Here is a 14,848-nt window from a genome sequence, read left to right as displayed (position 1 = left end):
TTTCTGTCTGACTTAAGGAAATCCAAATTCTTGAGACCTACGGCATCAGAAACGTTGGGGGTGGCCCAGCCATCTGGGTGCTTTCCTGATGCCAATGCACGATGCATGCTAGAGTGCCTTAAGTCATTGTTTTCTCAGTCACACTATAGACTCTGTCTGGATACTGAAAACATGTCTCTAACCTCCAAACTAGAGACAAAAAGCTTTCTGATCAACAGCAAGTTCAATATTTCCTCCTCAAATGGTATTTATGGACTGAATAGCACTTGCTGTTTCCTTTCACCCACAATACTCTGAATGACCTCAACACCACCCAGGCGTCCATAGCATCACTCAGCACCTAACTCACAACAGCCGAATTGCAGCCCTTAGAGCTGTTTCCCTACCCTTGTCTGTCTAACATCATTCCCCCTTCTTTGAGCAACAATCCATATTTTCTTTGAGCACCCCCCTGCTCCCCACCCTCAGGGCCTGTGGTTTGGATATCCTGGCTGCTGACGCAGGGGTAGGAAAGTGACTTAAGCCTGACTAAATAGTACGTCCCACCACCATGCCCCATCCTCCCACCCCAACACTTGGCGCAGCACAGGCACACGACCCGTCCATCCAAATGATGTTTCCTGACAACGTCTCTAAACATTTTCACCACTACCCCCCTATTTTCTGAAGAAAATCCAGCATCCTCAGGGAGGAGGACATGCAAAAAAGCTGCCGACGGAGCCACCTGTAAGAGAAATGGCCTCTACCATGGCAACTGCGGTGTATCCAGCAGGCAAGCCCACAGTCGGGCAGAGTCTGTTGCAGTGTTATCAGCAGACCGTATGTGCAGAAATATGACTCTGCACTGGGATTAGCCAACATGATGGGCATTTTCATTAGTTGGTTCAATGATCCCTTTATTTTAAATGCTCTGTAAGCCTCAAGTAATGACAGCTGGTAGACACATTTCCCAGGCTGCTGGTGCCAGGAATGGATACACGGAGATTGTGTGGCAACATTCTTTAGCCTCATTCCACAGCTCCTGGTACATTTATCTGGTAAAAAGTTGCCTCAGATGTTCCCAGAATTCACTCTCTCTCACCAACACCATCAAGAGCCAAATTTAAAGAAATTCCCTAACTCTCAGAGATATTCAAGTGTCTTTATAAGTGCAAAACATCCTGCTGGAATTTTTCTCCCCTTAGATGTTGGGTTTTTTCCCCCCTCACATAAGATATTCAGAATCGTTTTCTGTTCAGCATCCACACTTTAATTAAAACCACTCATTCAAAAACATCTCTCAGTATGGGCAAGGCACACCACGGGAACTGCTTATTCTCTCTGAACTCAGACATATAAAACAGGCACATTACAGACAGAATAATGCAAGGCGCTGATGCGTTTCACACACCCTAAGCCTCCTCCAAGTGAGGAAAGTAGGGGAAAGCTCAAGAATGACCAAAAAAGGAAACATGATTCAGCTCCCATAGAAGGTGCGAAGGGAAGAAATATGGGGGAGAGGGAGAAAGGAGGAAGGGAGGAAAACCCCAGGGTGGTGATGTTACTGACTGCCAAAGAGAAATATAAACCCCAGTCCACACTCCCCTCAAGATTATTTTGGAAGGCAAGAAAGCTACGGCTCCTGGGGAGATATTTTCATACTGATAAAACAATGCAGCATCAAAAACCTCTCTGCTTTGTAAAGAACGTGAGAAATCTGGCATTTGATGCTGTTGGCTGGAGTATTCCTACTCTACACAAGACACACAAGACAGCCCTGAATAGAGCTCTTTGGTTCAGCAGGGGAAACCATAGTCTTTTGACATCTCTATGTGTGAAACTGTCACTGCTTTGTGGGGAAGAACTTGTGGGAAAGTCAAGGCTGGCTGCATGGGCACAGACTCGTACACACGTGCGTACACACACACACACACGCATATCTCCCACACAGTCACACACACACACACACACACACACACACACACAGGCATCCAGTGACACACAACTTTCTAGCACTTCAGTCACAAAAAAATCCTCCCAGCCCCACTGACCATACAAACGGGTATGGAATCAATCAAACAAGACAGAGAATTATCAGGGGCTTAAAAACAACTTTTACTTAAAAGAAAACGACCATAAACTGGAAAAGGACTGCCAAGGGAGAAACACAAAGAGAAATTAAAAAGTGTAGGCCTAGGGAAACAAAGACTGACAAAAAGAGATGTTGGAAGAGCCAGTCAAGTATTAGAATCATTTAGATATTGGGCTCTGAAGAATATTCCTCAGGAGCTGGGATAACTCACTCTTCTTCAGGGAGACTTGGCACCTTGCTAGGTGGAGGAAGAACTAGTCTCCCCCTTTCTGTCTGCGAATAAAACCTGTGTCCTCTATAGTACATACCGATTTGCCTGCCAGGAGCTACAGCAGCCACCAGAGGGCACCAGAAAGCCCTGTCACAAATACAATCAACAATTGTTTTTCAGAGAATTCCTTCAAGATTTGTATTTCTGTAAATACAAAAAGTCACAATGAACCCCCTCTGAATCCAACACAGGGTATTTATCCTACAATTCCATCAGTGAACACTAATGAACTACAGGAAGGAGGGCGAAGACTTCCAACTTCTCAGAAGCCACAAAAATGATGCTCTGAACCAGGTGATTTGGAGGAGTGAAGAAAAACACATCATGGGAGGTAGGATCTTAGCCAGCAGAAGTAAACGGAAGTAACAAAAAAATTCAATTTCCTCCTACCTCGTTCCCTAATCTATTTTCTTTTCTCCTACTTGTACTATAAGTTCGTAGCAGATGACGTTCTCTATCCAACCCAGCAAAGGAGTCGGCTGAAGAAATAGTCTTGCTCACCTCAGGCCAATCTCTACAAAAAACCTTAGCAGACGGTGGCTGGCGCCCCCTGGTGGAAGGACTGGAGAACAGCGCCTTCTACCTGACAAGAAGCAAGGAGGTAGAAAACAGGTAAAAGAGGCCTGGCCTACTCCAGACTACACCTACTACTTCTGTCTCTCTTCCTCTTTGTTATTGCCAGCTACTCCTAAACTTTGGGTACATCTCTTAGTTTTAATCTCATCCTCAAGGGAACCTGCCAACCTACACTTGGGGTATCAAATGAAAAGGTGGCCCATGTTATTCAGAACTTGACTTGTGTTCCAAATGTCATGACTTCAAGCTACTGGACATTTATTAGGAATCATGGCTTCAAAAATGGTGAAATCAGTGAATACACAGGTTTGAAACGGCAAAGGAAGGGACAGAGACAGGAAGACACTATGAGATTCAGAGAAATGCTTAGAAAGTGATGTGTGGCAGGTAAAATATCAGTCATCTTCCCACCATTATATCTTGCCCAAGGCTTCTTAGTTTTGTTTTCTCAAACCCCTATTTAAGAACAATTTTGATGTAGCCATAGAAACATAACATTCTGCAGTTGTTAAGAAAGCAAGGCTCAGACAAAAATAATTCAGCAAAGAAACCCAGGGGAGGCATTCTATCTGCTCTGGGTAAATGCAATACAACACATGGATATTTATCTACAGAATGGGCTGGACAATGTTTTCTCAAACATTTGCTTTCTTGAAACTGTTATCAGTAGGGAAAGAGCCATAAAAACTTATTTTCTAGCAGATAAATAGAAGCCTCTGCTGGTTAATGAGTTGCCTATGTGGCAGACCCACTCTGGAAATTACTGGTAATTTTGTTTCCTCTGCTTCAGCCAGGTTCACTAGATCAGAATCCCAGCTCTACCATTTACTAGCTCTGTGGCCTTAGTTTCTCAAATTTTCAAGGCCTCAGTTTATTCATCTGTAAAATGGAGAAAATAAAATCTACTTCATAGGGTCCATGAAAGTATTAAATGAGATAATACGTAAGCCTCAGGATCTCTGACACTCATAACTTTTATAGATTGCATATATGTATATTTTCATTTGGGAAAAGCCTATAAAAGTTACGTTATGTTATCAAGGGATCTGTGATCCAAAGAAGTTTTTCAGAGCTATGGCTCTAAAGTAAAGCAACTTTGCAAGATTCTTAGTAGTTCTTATCAGTGACATACCATGCCAGACTTTTATGGAGACATGCAGGACGAGACAGATGTATGGGTTATATTAGGAGAACTATCCTGCTTTCAGAAAACAGATATGACTCTAAAGTTCTACGTAATACTCCTAAATTTCAGAGAGCCAAATATAATTTTTTTGCCTGTAATTGTTATTATAACATTTGTAGCAGACATACCATAAGATCGATCAAGGCAAAACTACAACATACAGGCAAAAAGAAAATTATATCCAAAGTATTCTTAAAAGTAAGAATTCTAAGAATGAAGAAATGTGAAAGTGAGGGATTCTGTCACTCTCCAAGATTACCAAGTTGCCACAGAGAGAAGAGATGAAAGATAAAGGAAGAATACAGAGTAGTGGTTTACCATTTGCCAATCCTTACATAAATCTGCTAGAACTTTATATCATACTAGTACAAAAAATAAAGTCTAGACTGTACAGGAAAAATGTAAGCCTGACAAAGCATGCAGATATCCTGAGAAAGTTTGACAGCACCACTGCTTCCACATAGGAAACTAAATTGTATAAAATGAAACCTTCAAATGGACTCCAGATTGATTTAGGTCCATGTAAAATCTATGAGAAAAGCTCAATCATGAATGTCCTTTTTTTCCAAGCTCCATTCAAAAGGTCACCTCCACTTATCTGACTGGCAAATGTCCTGTCCATAATACTACAAAATTTTTTCAAATTTTGTACATTTACAAATGCTTTCCTCTGCTCATGTTTTAAATAATAAATAATATTCACAGTGCCTGAATATAAGAAGGCAGTCAATTAATATTTGTTGAATGAATGAAAATGGAAAGAGAAAAACCGTCTAGAGTTAAACAGAAGAGGTTATAATATTGAATTTTTAAAATGATGAGAAGAGAAAAAGATTATTTAATATTTCATACTCGTACTGGAGTAACTGTTTATCTATTTTGAAAAAAAAATGTTAGAGCCTTATCTTACACTAATGATTCTAGAAATTTCAGATAGGTTTGTTATAAAGAGAAGGAAGTCATAAAACAACTAGAAGAAAAAAGTTATTTCATCTTGGGATAAGGAAGAGCTTACTAAGCACAAAGGCAGAGCAAGGAACCCTAAAGGAAAACATGATAGGTTTATTTATATTAAAGAGTAACATGACTACTAAATGTAATGTGGCATTCTGGAACAGAAAGGGGATATCAGGTAAAAACTAAGGAAATCTGAATAAAGTATGGGCTTTAGTTGATAATTATATACCAAAGATGGTCTCAGGAATTATAACAAAAGTACCATTCTAATATAAAATATTAACAATAGGGGAAACTGCTTATGGCGTCTATGGGAACTATCTGTATACTGCATGCATTTTCTCCAAAGCTAAAACTGTTCTAAAATAAATAGTTAATTAAAAAGTGCCTCCCCCTCAAAACTAAACAAACAAAAACCAAAAATGGTGGACAAGGGTTAATAGATCTGTGCACAATACCTAGGCATACAAATGTCTGGATTCAGGCTGTCTAGGTTTAAATCTTCATTTTGTCACTCTATGAGCGCTTGGGCAAATTATTTAATCTCTCTGGGCCTGTTTCCTCTGGCATAAAACGGGAATTTAACACTGCTTTTTAGGGTTATTTTGAGACTCATATGAGTTAATGCATGTAAGAGACTACTGTTTTCCTAGCACATAGGAAGTGCTCAGCAAACGTGAGCTGGCGTCATCACGTAAATAACTCTCCTAAGTAAATATAGAAAAGTTAGTATCTCAATACAAAATTGGCAAAGGGAAATAAGTAAGAAATTAAGGAATTACAACTGGCTAATAAAAAGGGACTAATAAAATGTACCAGCACAGTAACAGTCCTCTCTGGGTGGTGAGATTATGGGTGATTTATTTTCTTTACAGTTTTCTGGGCTTTTTTAGATTTTTCAAAATTTACTTTATGATTATAAAAGGAATACGTGCCTGTTATAGAAAATTTGAAAAATCATAAAAATGAAAATGTTTATACGTGCTACTGAATTGCTAGTATACAAAAATGAAGACAAGGTAAGAAGTTGAAAACAAAACTCTAGCTCCCTGAATGTGCTGCCTGGGGTAGGCAGTGAGGTGCTGGGGATGATCACAGGAAGCTGTGTTTCAGGTACCTCCACCATTTGGTTGAGCCCCTTTGTGAGAATACCGCTCCCCAGTTTAGACCCGGGCAACATGGTGACTTGGCCGACCCCTCAGCTGAAAACCTCCATCTACGGCTGTAGAGTTAAGTGCAAACTCCCACCTGGCCACAAAGATCTTGCACCCTGCCCTATCCACCTCTCCAGACTCACAGCTTCCCAGTCCCCCCAGCCCATTCCACATCTGCCCTCCCCCCAGATCCTCACCACTGCCCAGATCTGGCAGGCCCCTGACAACACTGGGTCATGTTTGCACAGGCTTTCCTATCACCTGAACTGCCCTTCCCTGAGCCCCCTACCTGGCAACACACTCATCCTTCTAGACTCCTTCAAGGGTCAGTGTCTTCTCTGGGAACAGGTGGGTTCCCTGAGGCTCATCACTCAAGACCTCTGGCCTCACAGTGATTCCAGTCTCCTGCCTGCCTGCCTGTCCCAAGCACCTGCCCACAGCTCGGTCCTCTTTGGGTCTGCAGTGCCCAAGTCTGGCTCACAGCAGATTCTCAGCAAATATCTTAGGGTGAAAAGTCTGGCTGCAGGTAGGGTAGCGGGAGGGCAGGGAAAATATTTTAGATGGAATACTGCCATCTGAAGGCAGTCTAGCATTCTTTCATGCAAGGCTGCCAGACTGTCACCAGCCAAGAAGAAACAGCCAAAGAGAGAGAGAGACAAAGAGAGAGAGAGACAGAGCAATTAAACACACACACACACACACACACACACACACACACACACACTCAAGAAACCCCACACAGCCAAAACAATCTTGAAAAAGAACAAAGCTGAAGGACTCATACTTCCTGATTTTGAAAACTATTACAAAGTTATAATAATCAAAACAGTGTGGTACTGGCATAAGGGTAGGCATACAGACCAATGGAATACAAGAGAGGGTCCAGAAATAAACCCTCACATATATAGTCAATTGATTTTCAACAAGGGTTCTAAAACCATCCAATGGGGAAAGGATAATGTTTTCAACAAACGGGACCAGGAAAACGGGATCTACATGCAAAGGATTAGAGGAGCCCTTATCTTACACGACATTCATAACTTACTTCAAAATGGATCGAAGACTTAAACTTAAGTGCTAAAACTATAAAACTCTTAGAATAAGACGTAGGGGAAAATCTTCATGATTGGATTTGGCAATGATTTCTTGGATATAACACCAAAAGAACAGGCTACAAAGAAAAAATAGAAAAACTGGACTTCATCAAAATTAAAAACTGTGCATCAAAGGACACTGTCAACCCAGTAAAAAGGCAACCATCAGAATGGGAGAAAATATTTGCAAATCACATATCTGATAAGGGATCAATATCCATAATATGTAAAGAATGCCTGTAACTCAACAACAAAGCAAACAACCTAATTCAAAACTGTACAAAGGACTTGAATAGACATTTCTCCAAAGAAGATATACAGATAGCCAAGAGGCACATGAAATTACAATCAACATCACTAATCATTAGGGGAAATACAAATAAAAAAAATGCCACTTCACATTAGGATAGGTATTAGTAACAATAGTGATAAAAGAAAGGAAAAACAGAAAAGAACAGATGTAGATAAGATTGTGAAGAAACAGGAACCCTCATTCATTGCTGGAATGAATGTAAAGTGGTTAAGTCCTATGGAAAACAGTCTGGCGGTTCCTCAAAACATTAAACATAGAGTTACCACATGATCCAGCAATTCCACTCCTAGGCATATACCCCAAAGAAATGAAAGCAAGGACTTGGATACTTGCACACCTATGTTCACAGCAGAATTATTCACAACAGGCAACCCAAGTGTCCATCAACAGACGAATGGATAAACAGAATGTGGTATATACGTACACAAAATGGAATATTATTTAGTCATAAAAAGGAATGAGATTCTGATACATGCTACAACATGGATGAACCATTAAGGGCATTATGCTAAGTTAAGTAAACCAGACAAAAAGGATAAATATTGTTCTGATTCCACTTATAGGAGAGACCTAGAATAAGCAGATAGAGACAAAAAGCAGAATAAAGGTTACCAGGGACTAGTGGACGGGAGAAGGGGGAGTTATGTTTAATGGGTGCAGAGTTTCTGTTTGTTATGATCAAAAGTTCTGGAAATGGATAGTTGTGATGGTTATACAACACTGTGAATGCATTTGATGCCACTGAATTGTACACTTAAAAATGATTATAATGGTGAATTTTATGTTATGCACATTTTACCACAATAAAAAATGCAGAAAAAAAGCACCGCACAATAGCTACCATGAGCTTCCCTTAGAAGCTGGACCTCCATGTTCCATGGTCATTCGAGATGCTACCAGTTCATTTCCTGACCTTGGATTAACAAACTCATACATCCTGCAGCCCACTCTGGCTACTAACCAACTCAGACATTAGATAATCTTCTTTGCTAACTCAGGACACCAGCAGCTATGCCCCGCTTTTTTCCTTTTCTCTTCTTGATTTTTAATACTGAAACATGTACCAGTTGGGAGAAGCTGTGGGATGGAAGAAGGGTTGAGGCACAGTCGGCCACTGAAGCTAAAACAGAGAAGACATTGTAGAGCAAAACTACATTTGAACCCCCTTAGAATTTCAGTCCTTCATAGAGTATCTATCTTACCTTTCAATGATTTGCAGAGAGGGATTTTTCTGCCTTTATTAACTTTTTACTACTTCAACTATTACCTCAGTCTAGAAGTTGTGATATCTAAGCTCAACACAAATAATTCCCTTGACATGCAATTCAAACCATTTCCTTTTAGGTTGGCTTCACCGAGATGGAGCCAGCCAATATCCCTTAAAAATTATATATTTCCATGTCTCTCAAGGCCCTCCTCCACCTTAAATACTAAAATTCTTTGAACTTTTCTTCGCATAGCTGGTTTTTCTGGGTCTTTCCCACAAACTTTCTCTAAATCTTTCTTTTAATCGTACACTAAATCATTTCACATGGACACTCTGTAGCAACTTAAATGTTTTTAATGACAATACAAATTGGGTGGTGAGAAGGTGGCGAAAATATTATGAACTTGAAAGCAATGGGTTTCAGAAATATGGTTCCCTACGTTTACTTCTTTTGAGTCATGTTTTCCTGTGTCTGAAACTTCAAAGCCAGCGCCTTCCTCTTCATGTCAGGGACATCTGTCCCACAGTGACTTACCCATCAAGAAGCACCCCAGCCTCATGGTTGCTAGGACTTTGAAGTTCACTAGAAAGAACACTGTAGAACCTGCATTTCATTCACATGATCAGAAAGGTGCACAGCAAAAACACTCCATACCTCAGAAACTCCTCCTGACTTTGCCACTGACCGATTATCCCATTATGATATATTCCAAGTGCACATAAAGATTGGTCTAGAAACTTAATGAGAATTGACAGCAGGTGCACATCTTGCATTCCAGGCAGACAAGCTCAACAAGTACGAGATGAATTAGTGACCACCATACTCCCTAATGAACACTAGCCTCTGCTTTATGGCATCCTTCAATTCTCTCCACAAATTATTTACTGCTCTTAGGAAACCCATGCTGGCCACATTGCCGAAAATAACCAACTAAGGAACTGGCGACTTCAAATGTTTCGCCAAATTACCATCTCCCCAAACACATATCCATCCTCTTGACCATTCTGAAAATGGAAATTAATGGAGGAGAAAATTAACTTGAAAATGTTAATGCCTTGCTTCTGTAAGAGGCCTTGCTGAATTAGCACACAGATCAGCCTTCCCTTCAGAAGAGATCCTGTCTTACTCAAAAATATATTTCCCAAAGAACCTTGCAGTGTCTGCTTTAAGGGTACATATACAGGTGAAAGTCAGTAATAACTCAGGTATCGAGCACTCATTAAGTAAGTACCAGGCCCTGCACTAACATTATACACCATTTTAAAAAGTAGGTATAATTATTAGTATTGCCATTTTAAAGATGCCGAAATTTGCCCAACGAAAGAGTAAAACAATTATTTTCCAAAGCTTCCTAAACTAAGCTAGCAAGAGATCAGCTGGAATTTCAACCCCGGTTGGCCTCACTCTCCAGCTTCTGCATTTAATCACCATATTGTGCAGCCTCCCTGAATAAATGAAGTGAAATTTCCCCTAGCTTTCACCAAAGCCAGCTCATTTGTTTCCTTGGGGAAGGTAGACAGCTACAATTCTAAAAAATAATGAGTTTTATCTTAAAATCAGATATTTCTTTTCATGTACATCCATACTTGTTTGTATTTCACAATAGAGTTCTGCTTAGAGATTTATCTGGTTACAGTTAGTACTTGATTAAATTATTCCAAAATGTAAATTGGGAACATTTTGAAACATAATTTCTCCCTCAAAAGAGAAATGCCAGCAGTAATGCTTTTCTTGAGAGATTTTCATGTATTTACTTTTTTTTAAAAAAGGAACAATAGATTTTGAAAATGCAACAGCCTGAGTATGAGAATTTCCTTGAGGTCAGTGTTATCCATGACAGCCACATGTCCGGCAGGAAATCCGCAGCTGTGTGACATTAATAATGAATTCCCCACTTTCTTAGACCCTGGAGAGACTTGTAGCTTGTGTATCTGAACAAGGAAGGACTTGGATAAAAAGCCTTTGCTTTTCATGTATGTTACAGGCGTGGAATCTCATATTTCCAAAGGGACTTTCACCAGCTACACGCCAAGTGGTTTGCAGGGTTGACTCGTTAAGAGGAGCCCACACACTAATGAGGCCAGTGACCCCAACACTGCCTGCATGCCCTTATGTGCTTCTTAATGTGCCCACTCGAGTAGCGTAGGGTATCCCTGGGCTGTAGTCCCAGGTGAAGACCAATGATGGGCTTTTATGTTCATCTTTTTTTAGGTAAGCTTTGTTGCATATATAGGGTACATGCAGAACTTATTGGAGAGAGAGATCCTCTATTGCCAAATGACGAGATAATTTAATTGAGAATCAAATTCTTCACCCTAACAACTGAATACTACACAGAAAGCACTGAGTTCATTTCTTCAGCTTGCTATCAGTGAATGGTTCCAATATTTACTTTCAAGTTACACAATAAAACCAGCCACATGTTCATAAAGATTAGTCAACTTTTACCCTTGGTTAAAACAATATAGTGTTCACGGATAAAACTATCAATTGTTATCCATCTATACATGATCTTATGTCACCCTCAGAATGGCCTATGAAGCATTGTTTTTATTCCCCTTTTACAAACAAGGAAACAGACACAGAGAGGTTAAGAAACAGTAAAAGGAGCAGAACCTAGAATTAAACCCACGGCTACCTGCCTCCAAAACTCTTAACTTCATCTCAGTGTTCTATTGCCTCTTATGTTTGTTGTTTAAAAAGTTAAATCAACTCTGGCCCTTTCCTCTTAGTATTAGGTCTTAAGCATTGCTAATTCCGATTTCTCCCTTATTCAGGAAGAATTAAAGAAAAAAAAAAAGGCTTTGTTCTGCCAGCCAAAATAAAAGTTTGTTTCTAGGTTAGTGCCACCTCTCCTAAAGGAGGAAGTTGCAGTATGAGCTCTGGAATTAGACAACTGGGGTCCAGCACTTCTACCTGTGTGACTGACCTTGGACAAGTCACTTAATCTCTCTGTGCTTCAGTTTCCTCCCCAGTAAAATGAGGCAATAATAGAGACTCAGTGTTCTTGTGGATTTGTAACACTATTTAGAACAGGGTTTAACACATTTTACACGCTCAGTCATTCTCAGCTTATGATTAATAAACTGATTGAACTAAGTGTAGATTCACAAACATCAGGAGGCACAACTAACATATTTAATTATCGTTTGGATATTTGGAAGATATTAATACTTTGCCTTGAAAAGATGATAAAAAAGCCCTCCCCTGATCCAGGCTGCCTACAAGTGATGACTAAATGTATCTTTCTCTAAATAGCTTTGGCATTGTCTGAATTAAAATAGACTATGGATTCCTTGAGATTACCTCATCTCCAAGACACTCTAAAACTTTTTAAATTAAATGCTTAAAGATTGTTTGGGTTCTCAAATAAATAGTTATCAACAAACTCATCCTCTCCCTGGCAAGAAGCATGACCATCTTTCAAACCGTGCAACTTGCTCTAAAATGATATTCTCTAAAACTGTCCCTTCGCAGCTTGCATTTCAGTACTTGGTGTCCCTAATTGTTGCCGTTCCAGAACAAAAGCCTAATTGCTGCTGGTACAATACAGCCCTTTCTCTGAGATCATCGAGAAGCCCTCGGAACAAACAAGAGAGGGAGTTCCTGTGAGCAGCAAGCATTGCATCTAAGTCCCTGGACCCTGAAGGCCAACACGAGTTGAGTTATCTTTGAGACTTGAGCTCCTTGCTGCTCTCTCCCCCTGCCTGCAAATAGCTCTGGCTCATGAATGTTAGGGAGCCCTTTAGGACACGTGTATTCTCCTGCTGGGACAAGTCTGGAAAAACTCGGGGTCTTTTCTCCCACCCGCGAGCGTGAACAGGGCAGCAGCCCCGCTTGGGAGGGATTTTGTCGTGGTGGGATCTTGGCCGGGCGGACGCCCCCAAAACCTCGCAGGGTGAGGCTTGAGGACGGGTGTCCCACCAGGCCAACCCCGGAGTCCCTGCGCCCCTGCGCCCCTGCGGACGCGAGCGGGAACACCACCTTCCCAGCCCTGTGGGACAGGCGCGGAAGCTTCCATTCCGGGCTGGCACGCAAACCCCCAAACGGCGGCCCCGGGGAGGGCCCTGGGACTCACGCGGTCTCTCTGGCTCTCGGGGGCCTCTCCCCGGCCGGCTCCCGGTCCCTCGGGGTCTGAGAGTGGGAGCCTCCCATGGCTCGGAGCTCGCGCCTTGGCTGCGCCCGGCCCGTGCTCCGCGGCGCGCGGCCCGACCTGGACCCGAGGCGGGGAGGAGGCAGGGGGCGGGAGGAAGGGTGGGGCGAGGGGTGGGCGGGGGTGGCGGGGAGCCCTGCCTCAGGGTCCCGGCCGCCGGGAAAGCCGGTGCTGGAGACGTCGCCGATTGCAGGACTCAGCCTGCGCCGCGGTGCGGGACACCCACTCGGGAACAGTGCCGGGCGATGCTGATGCCCAGGTCACGCAGAGGCCCGGGTAGCGGGCGCCGCATCTCCCAGCCAGGGAGCCCCAGGGCGGCGGAGAGCAACAGGTGGAGTGGACTGGATGCCTGGGCGCGCCCCCGGCGCCCCCGCGGTCTGGGAAGACGTCCTTCTCTGCTCTCCCAGTCCTGGGCCACACCGACGCGCTGGGGCAGCGGGCTAGGGAGCAGGGCTGCAGGGAAGGGGCAGGGAGGGGCAGCGCTGCAGAAAACCACCAGTAGGGGGCGGTGTGCTCTGGGATGGGGACACTGAGGCTGTCTTTCAAAGCCAGCAGCTTCTGCCACCGGCCACCCAGAGTGAGGCCTGGGCTGAATTGTACAGAAAACTGAGTTAATCTTGGTTCTGTCCCTCACTAGCTGAATGAGTTGGGACTAGTTACTTGATCCTCTCCGAGTTTTGTATTTTCCATCTGTAAAATGAGGGAGTACCTCTTATTTGGTTCTGACAACCAATGAATGAATGCTCTTCTAAACTGTCTCAGAAAAAAAAATGCACCCTTTCCTTCCCACTGCACTTGTGATCACCTAAGAACTCCCCTTTCAGAATACTGCATGCTCTTTCTCATCCTCCTTTCACCTCCTCCTCTCCTCCATCCCAGCGTTTTGTTTTGTTTTTACAAAGATTGGAATGCCTTTTTCTGCTATCACCTATTTACCCTTCCAGATGCAACTCAAACCTCCCTTCTATGACACTATCCTGCATCCTGATAGTACATCGTTTTTGTTATTGACTGTTTCCTTCATGAGAGTGTAAACTCAGTGAAGACAGAATTTTATTTTTTCACTGTTCCCCCAGCCTTGCTTGGCACATAGGGGACACTCATAGTTACTGATAAATGCATTTGTCCTACATGCATGTTATCACCTTCCTTCCCAGAGTTCCGGTAGCACTTGTTAATCCCTTTAACATAGCATTTACCAATTTTATTTTGTAATTTTCTCTTCACTTGTCTGTCTTTCCACTACGATCTGAGTTCTTTAATGGCAAGAACGTTTTCTTATCTCGGTATCCAAGTTCAGTGCATGCACAGTGCCTGTATCCTGGCCTGTATACAATATTTGCTGAATGAATGAATGAGCCTGTGGCTAGGCACACAGAATGGTATTCAACATTAACTGTCATTCTTGACTAGAAGCTCTAGGAGAATAAAGATGTATGTGGCTACATTTTAATGTTTCCAGAGAAGACCAGGAAACTCATAATAGAGACATATTTACAACTGATCTCTCTTTTTTTATGTCAAATTTTGACTTTCTGTTTATACATTATCTTCACTCTATTATAGCCAGAGGGTTCATAGAGTTCGCGATGCTGCCACATTGTAGACATATACATCAGAGTATTTGGGGGTGGGAAAATAAACATTAATTAGTAAAAGTGTAGTGAGACCGGAATTGAGATTTTTATGGGAAGCATTTAAAATAGTTGAAGAAAAGTTGACTCTTGGCAGATAAATTTTTTTTTTAAGTCCAAATTCTTCACACATTCTATATGGAATATTTTGGCAATGTGATTGAAGTGCCATTGATAATGCACATAACCCTGTGGTCCCTTCCGGAGGAGCACTCAACTTCTCCTAGTGAA

General features: G+C 42.1%; 1 protein-coding gene across 23 annotated transcripts in view; it reads right to left on the bottom strand.

The window, feature by feature from the left end:
- Positions 1-14,848, bottom strand: part of TACC1 (transforming acidic coiled-coil containing protein 1) — a 93,867-nt gene that overhangs the window by 60,649 nt on the left and 18,370 nt on the right. For 2 of the 23 annotated variants that reach the window (XM_081046930.1, XM_081046910.1), the window contains exon 1: positions 12,909-13,090. The exons of 17 other annotated variants lie outside the window; for them this stretch is intronic. In XM_081046930.1, coding sequence (XP_080903056.1) covers positions 12,909-12,985 — 77 coding nt within the window. In that variant the 5' untranslated portion in view covers positions 12,986-13,090. Of the gene's footprint in view, positions 1-12,908; positions 13,418-14,848 lie in introns of those variants that run through there. 4 more of the 23 variants (XM_081046927.1, XM_081046922.1, XM_081046912.1 and 1 more) reach the window with 4 other exon arrangements.

Source organism: Rhinolophus hipposideros (genome assembly GCF_964194185.1).
Source record: "Rhinolophus hipposideros genome assembly, chromosome: 4".
Taxonomy (NCBI): Eukaryota; Metazoa; Chordata; class Mammalia; order Chiroptera; family Rhinolophidae; genus Rhinolophus; species Rhinolophus hipposideros.
Note: the sequence above shows the minus strand (reverse complement) of the source record. Positions and strands in the feature narration are given on the sequence as shown.